Source organism: Hydractinia symbiolongicarpus, chromosome 2 (assembly GCF_029227915.1).
Source record: "Hydractinia symbiolongicarpus strain clone_291-10 chromosome 2, HSymV2.1, whole genome shotgun sequence".
Classification (NCBI taxonomy): Eukaryota; Metazoa; Cnidaria; class Hydrozoa; order Anthoathecata; family Hydractiniidae; genus Hydractinia; species Hydractinia symbiolongicarpus.
Genome location: NC_079876.1, coordinates 35,322,885 through 35,333,060, shown reverse-complemented (window position 1 = coordinate 35,333,060; position 10,176 = coordinate 35,322,885). Strand labels below are relative to the sequence as shown.

General features: G+C 37.0%; 1 protein-coding gene across 1 annotated transcript; it reads left to right on the top strand.

Moving 5' to 3' along the window:
- Positions 1 to 2,759: 2,759 nt before the first annotated feature.
- LOC130630149 (uncharacterized) lies at positions 2,760 to 8,242 on the top strand. The gene is made up of 2 exons (XM_057443542.1): positions 2,760 to 4,959; positions 5,061 to 8,242. The coding sequence occupies exons 1-2, from the start codon at positions 3,435 to 3,437 to the stop codon at positions 8,240 to 8,242; spliced, it is 4,707 nt and encodes a 1,568-aa protein (XP_057299525.1). The 5' UTR covers positions 2,760 to 3,434.
- Positions 8,243 to 10,176: the final 1,934 nt, after the last annotated feature.

Below are 10,176 nucleotides of genomic sequence, written 5' to 3'. Positions count from 1 at the left end.
CTTTCTAGCTAAATAAGAACAAAATGTCATCAACAAAATTACTGTCTGTGTGGAAGCACCGCAGTATGTCCACCATTTTGTAGTGCGGCAAGCCAAGAGAGCTGTTGACCAATAGCATGGTAGTATTGTACAACATTACGTAATTTTTTAGATGATGGGATCTTGTTAGACGAAGTGCATGTATATGTAGAATAGCCCACATAGCAAATATCAAATGAATAATATTATATGAAAAAATTATGTTGAAATTGGGACATATTTTGATTAAATATTTTTTATAAATAAAAATCTTGTAAATAGGCAAACCTAGACTTTTTCTTTTAAAAAATAAATATGAGCTTTTAGTTACAAATCTTTGTAAACTAAAAATTAAAAAAAACTTCAATCTATTTTTAGGCAAAATAAAAATATATAACATAATAAACTAAAAAAATTAAATTACAAACCTACTTGCGTAAAGTTAGCGTAAATTTGTGTGTTAACTTAATTATAATCTCGGTGAATTTCCCGATAATTTCAAAACACTGAAAAAAAATTAATACTAATTGTCAATATAGCCAATAATTTTGCTGAAGAGAATATATTTAGTGAAAATGGTAAGCATATTTGTGACGACTTCAGGGAATTTGATAACAACCTATAATTATCGATCACTATTTAGCGATAATTCTTGCAAATCAATATAGAAAGTGTTGCGGACAGGTTGCCAAGGCAAAGCACGGCAAGGAAAGGGCACGGCAAAGGCAGGCAAGGAAACAGGAAGAGGAATCAGCAAGGCAGGGGTAGGCAAGGCATAGAAGCACAGGCAAGGGCATAGAAGCCAGGCACCAGAAAAGGCATAGGAAGGGTAGGCAAAGGCAGGCAAGGAAACAGGAAGAGTAATCAGCAAGGCAGGGTTAGGCAAGGCAGGGGCACGCACCTTAATAGAGAATCCCCCTACAACTCAAAGATTCGTATACTCGAAATATCTAAGATATGTATCATATTAATCCAGGAGTATAGAAAATATTGAAATGCAAATATTTCAAATTCAGTAGCTCAAACAAAGCTCTCAAATTTATATCCGGTCAATATATATACAGTGAATCATGTTAGCAGAATTATGTGCCAATACAAATATTTAAACAATCGGTCATAACGCCAAAAAAACTATCAATTTTTAATAAATCTGAGACTAAAAGTTAACTTGGTTCCAATGACAACAACATTAAAAAGTCAAGATATAGAAATAATTAGAGAAGTCCACGAAAAAGGCGAAACATTTACCTGGTTGTTGTAAGTGCAAGATAATTATGTTTTTCCTAGCCCTGTCCAGGATTTGAACCTGGATCTCTCATTTGCATGAGTGTCATAGCCATTAGACCAACAGGGCATGATTATATATATAAGAAAAACTTTAGATGTGCATCTTATATATGCTCAGTCTTTTTACTAAAAAATATGGCACCTAGTTTGATATATTTAGCACGAGGGTGCCGATAAGCCGCATACGCCGTAAAAAGTGCAGGCGTTTTCAGGCGAGTTCGGCGTTTTGAAAAAAATTCAGGTATTTGCCCGAAAACCCCCGCATAGTCCCGAACAATGCTCGAAAAAAAAAAGATTTACCACAAATGACTCTCGAAGAATTATTTAAAAAAGTATAAAAATTAAAATGAACTAACTATGTGATAGCGAAGTTCTTAAAAGAACTGTTTTTTATGATTTGTGATAAGATTTACTTGATAAATAACTTATATATAAACTTTATTAACTCCTTTCTCTTCAAACGCATTCTTTTAACTGTCGTCCGCCATGTTTATGTTACAAGGTGTTGCATTTCGGGAATGTTCCGGGCGAGTTCGGGCGTGTTCGGGAAAGTGCGGGCGGTTTCGGCCGACAAATGTCAATTTAATTCGAAAAGTCGCCCGAACTCGCCCGTATATATGCGGGCGTTTGCGGCTTATCGGCACCCTCTTTATTTAGCTAGAAAATCTGAGCCACTAAATTATGTTTTATGCTTTAGTTAGGGAGCTTTTTAGGGGTGTGAATGACCTAAAAGTGAAAAATAGTGATAGCTCTACATAACCTTCCATTTTCACTATATTTTTCAAAATAAATACTATGGACAAGGTTGCAAAAAACACATTATGGAGGTTGCATTTATTCTTTTATTTATAAAAAAAGTCCAGGCTCTTCTGCTAAAAAGAATATATGTCTATACCAATGTTCTTTTGATGATTTGGCTAAACTTTTGGTTCTTAGTTTTTTGTCTAAAATTGTTAGAACCAACATATTTTGTGGATAATTGTAGATATTTGATGGTACTTACCTAATCAGAGCATAATTAACTCATTGTGCAGTATGTGTATGACTAGAAAATATGTCTTAAGGATCATTTAAATCTAGCTACATAGCTAATTTTATGCCGGCCAAGTAGCCAGTTTTATGTCAGATAAGTAGCTAGTGAGAAAAAAAGTTTTGTGCTGGTTAACTACCTAGTTTATGCTGCTAGCTAGCCAATTTGGTAGTGTTATACCAGCTTATTTTGCCACATATGTTGGTAGTTATTTGCTAGTTAGGTGTGGGTGAGAAGAGGTTCATTACATGTAAAAAATAGTGATATACTAGCTAGCTATTCATACTTCCCTCTTTCGTTTTCTTGAAAATATCAGTTCGTCCCCATTTTCTGCTTGGCACTATCTTTAAAAAACAACAAACACTCCATCGCTTTGCTCCTAATACACGTTGTCTCGCTTACTATAAATTGTACTAATAGACAGGGCATATAGTCTAGCAATCTAACAAAATGCCTAATTTAACTTTTTATTGTGGAATCTGATAGATTAGGTAGGAAGCTTCAAAAAACCACCGAATACCTTTCCGGGAAAACTTCCGGCGTCACGTGACTGATGGCGTCAAATGCGGCAAAAATTGTGCACAAATCCTGCGATAACTCGTGAACGGTATAAAATATAAACTTAAAAATGGCATATTTGGCATCGGCTAAATAAGACCTTTTGAATGATATACAGTTTTATTAGTCTGCTACATATTTGAAATTTTCCTCCTCCGCAGCGACCACGAAATTACTTTTTGAAAGTTGTTACTCGAATTGCGCTATTCAAATAGAAATTCTCGAAAACGTGATTCTAAAAACAACCGCTATTCATATCTTTACTCGTAAAACATAATGGATATTATAGAATAACAGGAAAAGCCCCATTGAGAGTTGATATGAATGTGAGTCGGGGCACCTGAAGATCATTCCGGTGTTGTGACGACAAAGCGAAGGTATGTTAGGTGAGAAAATGAAGTTTGAAAGAATGAATGAACTTGCTTGTTAGTTATGGGAATATCATTTACATTTCTCTACAATTTCGTGCATTACTCTTTTTGATCGCTTATGTGCTGGTCGAGTTCGATTGTTTCACCACATTCAAAAAATATGAAAGAATATGGCCCTATCGTCTTCATTTCTCAGTCTTGAACAAACAAGTGAAAAATGTTTATTATGTGATGGTTCTTTTTCGCAAAAAGATTCCCAAAAAAGTTTTTCACAGCAAGGATGGGAGAACTTGAAGAGGATTGCAGAAGAATGGAACTGTATTGATATCGATCGAAATGACAAGTATTTCTCTTTTCGTTATGTTCACTCGCGAATTGGTGATGTTATTGAAGCATTTGGTAAAGCTCATAAAAATTGTAGTATTACATTTGGAACGAAAGTGGAAAACTACAGGAAAAGATACGGAGAAATTAAGACAAGTGTTCTCGAACAAGAATCAGAGGATCTAACAAGTGATGTTCAGACTAGAAGATCACAAAGAGAAGCCAAAAAAAGAAAACAAATTTGTTTTATTTGTAATGAAAGAAGGGAAACGGACGGTGGATCATATAATCAAGCTGGACTTGGTAGATGCGAACAGGAAAGCTCTCGTCAAAGGATTCATGCAAGGACTGAGCTGTTTATTTCTAAACCGACTTACCGATTTCACGAGGCCGCAAAAAGACTGCAGGTATTGCAAGGTGGACAGTCTTTTGATCTTTATGCCATTGATATTTATTATCATAAAAACTGTTACCTTAAGTATGCAATAAACCAGCCTTCGGGTATTGAAGAAGAACAAGAATCTTCGAAAGACAAAGAAAAGCAATTCATAATCGAAGAGTTCTTCAGAATAGTTGGATGGAAAGTAATTGGGAAGAAGGAGGCATATCTTCTCCACCAGTTATTATCAGACATAAAGGTTATATGCGAAGAAAATAACTTAGAGCCTGCTTTCATGCACACTGTGTCATTGAAGAGAGAATTGGTGAAGCAATTTGGATCTGAGATTGATTTTTTTACAACAGGGAAATACGTTATTGTTCATTCGGCGCTCATGAATCCCTGCGAGTATAGCGTTGCAACACTGCTTGGCCATGGACTGAGGGATATGGATCACATTCGTTCGTTTGCAAATTTCATCAAGAGCAAAGTCAAAGAGCGAGAGCTAGAAAGTTTACCAAAAACTCCTGATGAAATGATCGCAGACTTCAACAAGGGCCCGATGCCTGAATTATACAATATTATATATGCCACGATGTATCCGAATTTTAAGACCAATGATGAAGGTTATGCCATTACGCAGTCAAGTAACATTGCCAATAAGATTTGGTCAATAGCATCAGATTGGCAGTCGCTAATCACTCGCCAGAAGAATGTAAAACAAGCCATGCTAGGACTGACAATACACAGACTTACTGGTAGTAAAGAGGCAGCCGCACATCTTCACAATCTTGGCCATTCAATTTCGTACAATGAAATCAGAAAATACAATGATGCATGGTCCTCCGCTCAGATTGAAGTACACAAACGTTTTGTGAAAGGATACCCTCTACATTCGACCATTGATAACAATGATGGCCGCCAGGAAACTCTTACCGGTGTTGGAACCACTCATGATACGAACAGCACACTGTTTCAGCCATTTATTCCAGGTAAATTTTTGTAGATTTTCTAGATTCTGTTTCTGATGTATAGACTTGAGCAGATTCCAGATTTATGAACAATTAAATACCCTAATTTTGATTTATTACAGGTGACAGCATTCTTCATGAAACGAAATCAACAATTCAAGAACTAGTTCCCTGTGAGGAAATTGTTACTAACAATATTGAAGAATATCATCTTGGTGCGAGAGCGGATCCTCTTGCATTTCCCGCTTATCAGGATGATGAAGGCACAGAGCTCCTTGAAGAAAGCTTTCGCAGAGATGTAGCGTGGTCATTAGCAAGTGGTCTGCCTGCTACTGACGGTGAACCTGATTTACCAATGTTGGGGTCTTGGACTGCTTTCAATAGAAAGGTTTCTGATCGCAAGCAGAAAAAATCGCTCATTGAATACATGCCTGTAATAAATCAACCACCCGATATTTCAGTATGCAAGAACTATCTTGACACCCTCAAACATGTAATGGATGATCTTGGATTAAAACATATTTTCGCCCACGCAGACGAAGAGGTATATGCCAGGCTTGTGCAGATAATATGGAAGAATAGCGATCTCTATAAGAATATCATTGTCCTTATGGGTGGCTTTCACCAATTACGTGTTCGCCAGCGATTAATCTTCAAGAGGCATTCGTGTATTGGCTACAAAGATTGGTTTGTTGACGCAGGGACAATTTCTGCTGGTTCTGTAGATCAAGCATTTGGAGGGAAGCATTACTATCGGTGTATGCGAATTCTGAAAGAGTCATTCGCTGCTCTTGTCCAGTATCGTACAGAACAACTACGGGACAACTACGCGTCTTTATCTGATGGTCTGCGTGAGAGCCTGAAGTCACTGAGAGAAAATCCATCCACAGAAGCACTTGAAGCGGTTATAGAATTAGATGAATTTGAAGAGTTAGTTCGTGAGATAAGTAGCTGCGAAAGTCCTCAACAAACAATGACTGTTGCGTACTTGAGAGATATATCGTCTTTATTAGCTCTGGTCTCTGCCGTTCGTGAAGGAAATTTCGAAAGACATCTTGAAGCAGAACGAGAAATGCTGAAGCAAGTGTTTGCTTTCGACCACCAAAACTACTCTCGCTATTTGACATTTCAGCATGTGCTATTGACGGATTTGAAATCAAGCAACAATCCAGCCTATCAAGAACTGCTCGAGAGGGGATTCGGAGCGAATTATTCGGGAGAAAAGTTTGCAACAGTTCACGGGGATTTGGTCACTGAATATTTTAATCGCGAAACCAAAGGGACAGCAGGTCCATTCAGATCCGGATTTAGTACCAATATCGACACAACTAACAAATGGGTGAAAACCGTTCACATTCACGCAAAGCTTCGTCTTACAATGCGTGATAAACTCAACATTAAAACAACGTCGACTCACAAAGAGCTTACGGATAGTGGTAAAGCAAAACACCATAGCGATGTCGCTGCTTTGAAAGAAAAGTTGCATTCCTATAAAACGGATCCATTTTCGAATGGTCCTGCAAAAGTAATCTGCACGGGTTTAGAAATCGATACAGAAGTAATTGAAGGCCTAATGAATGCACCAGAAATTGGGAATACCAGATACAAAGAGTTTGTCCAAAAACGACTTGTAACTAAAGAAAAAAGTATATTTGATCCAATCAAAAGAGTAAAGCTGAAAACCGGGCTTGAAAAGGGAAAGAGTACCCCTAAAGCAGTATCCATCCTCAAAGAAGATCGACAGGCCTTTGGAATTCTAGTGGCAAAAGCAACATCGCTTGAAGAGGCGTTCACATTTCCAATTACAACACTTCCATTGAGTCTTGCAACACCAAACAACATGCTGCGACAATCAGACAAAGCCAGTTTCCGAAACTATTTGATCAATGAATCAAAAGCGGTCTCCAGCGCTATCCCACTGAAGGCACGTTGGATTATTGATGGTATGGCCCTCTTTCGAACAGTGAAACCAGAGCAAACATATAGAAAGTGGCTGGTCGCTGTTCTCCATTCAGCAATACCTCCTGCAATAGCAGATGCAGTACAAGTAGAAATCGTCAATGATACTTATTTGGAAAATAGCATCAAATCATCAACGAGAATTGCGCGGGGAGAAACATCTCGCAGAGTACGTCTGGAAAGTGTAGACCAAAAAATGCTTCAAGGAAAGGAATGGCTAGAGTTTTTCCACAACAACGAAAATAAGGAAGATCTTATTCGACTTGCAAGCTCATTCTTCAGAAGTACAGACGGCAGACGGTTGTTGAAGATCCCGCTTATCATCAATTGCAAAGAGGAAACTTTGCTGATTCGAAGTAATGGAGTGGAACGAATGCAAGATTGCAACCACGAGGAAGCAGACACGAGACTCGTGCTTCATGCAGCTCAAGATAAATCCCCTGCTGTGATTGTTGCAAAGGATACAGACGTGCTTATCCTATTGCTTCATGGTATGGTACACTGCCACGCCTCACAAGAATGGCACATGAAGATTGAGCACGAGAAGTATGTTGATGTACGATTGATATTTGATAACTTTGGCCCTGAAATTTGCACAGTGTTACCTCAGATACATGCTCTAACCGGCTGTGATACAACTGCCTACAAATTCAATAAAGGAAAGATAAAAGTTTTTAAGAAAATATTGAAAGACAAAAGCGGCTTAGCTCTCATTGATCAACTGGGTAAGAGCACTTCCATTTCTAATGAGACGGTGGTAAACGCAAAGAAATTTTTTCAAATATTTATGTACCATGGAAAGGATAAAGACAGCTATGTCCAGACGAGGGTACAGCAATATTTGAAAATGAAAGTGAAATCTTCAGCACCATTATTACCTGACCCAGATTCAGTTTGTCAAGAGATAAAACGGGTCCATTTACAATCTTATATTTGGCTGAACTGCTTAAACCATCACATAGTTCCGTTGAACATTGAAGATTTCGGATGGAAAATTGACCACGACAAGAAATTTGTAAATCCCGTTTGGTTTACTGGAAATCAGTTGCCAAGATCTCTTATTCGACAAAGGGGTAAATCCAGGAAGAAAACAGGTAACACTGGAGATGGTTTTGAAGCTGATAAAGAATCAGAAGCTGAGCAAACGGAACCTTCGCAGAAAAGGAAAAAAGTCACTCCCCGAGGGACGAAAAGAAGTAACGACACAAGCGACGACATGGAACAGAGAGAAAGCAGTGCTATGAATGAAACGGAAGGAGCTTCAGATAGTTCTGATTGGGAAAAAGACTTTACGACATCAGAAGAAGAAAAAACGGACTCTTCTGACAGTGACTATTTACCTTAGATCATTTTTGTACATAATAGCGTTGCAGCGTTTGGTTTCTTGTAGTTGAGTACTTAATCGTTTATTTCAGGCATCGCATTTCAGCGTGATATGCTATCTTAAAAGTAAAGAGAGAAAATTTTGGGAAGAGTTAAGTCAGTTCTATTTGCATAGCCCAATCCGAATAACGACTTTAAAGAATAAAATTTGCGGACGCTGCGGAGGAGGAAAATTTCAAATATGTAGCAGACTAATAAAACTGTATATCATTCAAAAGGTCTTATTTAGCCGATGCCAAATATGCCATTTTTAAGTTTATATTTTATACCGTTCACGAGTTATCGCAGGATTTGTGCACAATTTTTGCCGCATTTGACGCCATCAGTCACGTGACGCCGGAAGTTTTCCCGGAAAGGTATTCGGTGGTTTTTTGAAGCTTCCTACCTAATCTATCAGATTCCACAATAAAAAGTTAAATTAGGCATTTTGTTAGATTGCTAGACTATATGCCCTGTCTATAAAGAATGACCACATTAAATTGCTGGATTACTGTGATTTTTTGTTTGAATTTTTATAATTCGGATGTATAGGGACGAAATCGCATAGAAATGCTATATACTCTCCCTCGTACTTCTTTTCCCTTATATTTGGCTTATATAATGAGGAAATAGGCTCCGCTACGCTCCGTGCGCTGGCGCGCACTCCGCTACTCTCCGCAAAAAGAACAGAATTATCGATAAATAAAATGGATTAGCCATCAGGTCATTAGCGATACACAATGCTGAGCTATAATTACCGCTAATTTATTTTGTTTCCTCAGCAATTTATCGATAATAGTGCAATATGGCTGACGCATAAATGTTTTAGCTAATTATGCGAAAAGCACCGAAGACAACAATCTTTTTATGTTTGTCGGTTAAATTGCTTCCAAACCAGTCAACAAAAAATGTTGCTTGTTGTTTTTAGGAGTTGTATTTATGTCTTTTTTATATAAAAAAAATATTAATATATTTTGTTTAACCGCTACAAAAAATTAAGCGCTAATTTAGTTAGTCTCTTTTAATTTTCTGTGTTCCTTAAAATACCGCAAGCCGTATGCAGCATGTGGCTCACCCTGAGCAATTCCATTTCACGCTCTGATTTTGAACAAGAAACAGCAGTGCAGGCCATGCGTTATGATGAGTGGAAAAAGTGTTTACATTTTTATCCCAGTTCAGGTTATATTCATTGGAATTTTAGCGATTGGTCGTTATGAAACAAGATTAATTTGATTTAGAAGGAGCTAGCTAGCTAACTATCTGATAAGGTTAACATAAAAGGTATGTTTCAAACAAGCCTATAATGTTGTAAGCCTGAATTATTTTTTTCCTGTCTTTAAACTGCTAAATTAGTTTTCTGTGTTGGATTGAAACAATGTGTGCAGAGACAAAAAAATCGCTTAACAAAAGGAGACTTAAAAATGATGATTTTGTTTTATGCTATATAACAAACAAACATTACAGTACCATAAAACTTATAATAACTAAACTTAATTCAGGACTTAAATTATAATGTTATATATTCTTAAAAATCACTAAACTTGCTATAAGCCCAAACTAAATCTGTCACGCAAAATGGTAGCTAACTGCAGTAGTAGTCACGAAATAAAGAAGGGGTGAAACCATGGATTTTTCTATTGTTCACCTCGTAGTTTTAAGAAATTTTAAGAAAATCTCCAATTTTTAAAAACACTGATATTTACAAATATTAAACCACCATAAATTCAACACAAGTTAACGACATATTTCTCTGTTACCTGAAATTAAGGATAGAGAAATAAAATTGGTTTTCTCCTTAATTATCATTATTATTCTTGTTCGCAGCAAAATATCCTTAAAAATGTCAATTTGTCTCCTTAATTCTCCTTAATATCCTTATTTTTATTCTCATTTTATTAGTGATCACCCTGTTGTGGT

What these genes read in the sequence shown, in the direction of transcription:
- LOC130630149 (XM_057443542.1), top strand. Translation starts at nt 3,435, where the DNA reads ATGGCCCTATCGTCTTCATTTCTCAGTCTTGAACAAACAAGTGAAAAA. An exon ending in GTTTCAGCCATTTATTCCAG is followed by an intron (nt 4,960 to 5,060) that starts GTAAATTTTTGT and finishes GATTTATTACAG; the next exon opens with GTGACAGCATTCTTCATGAA.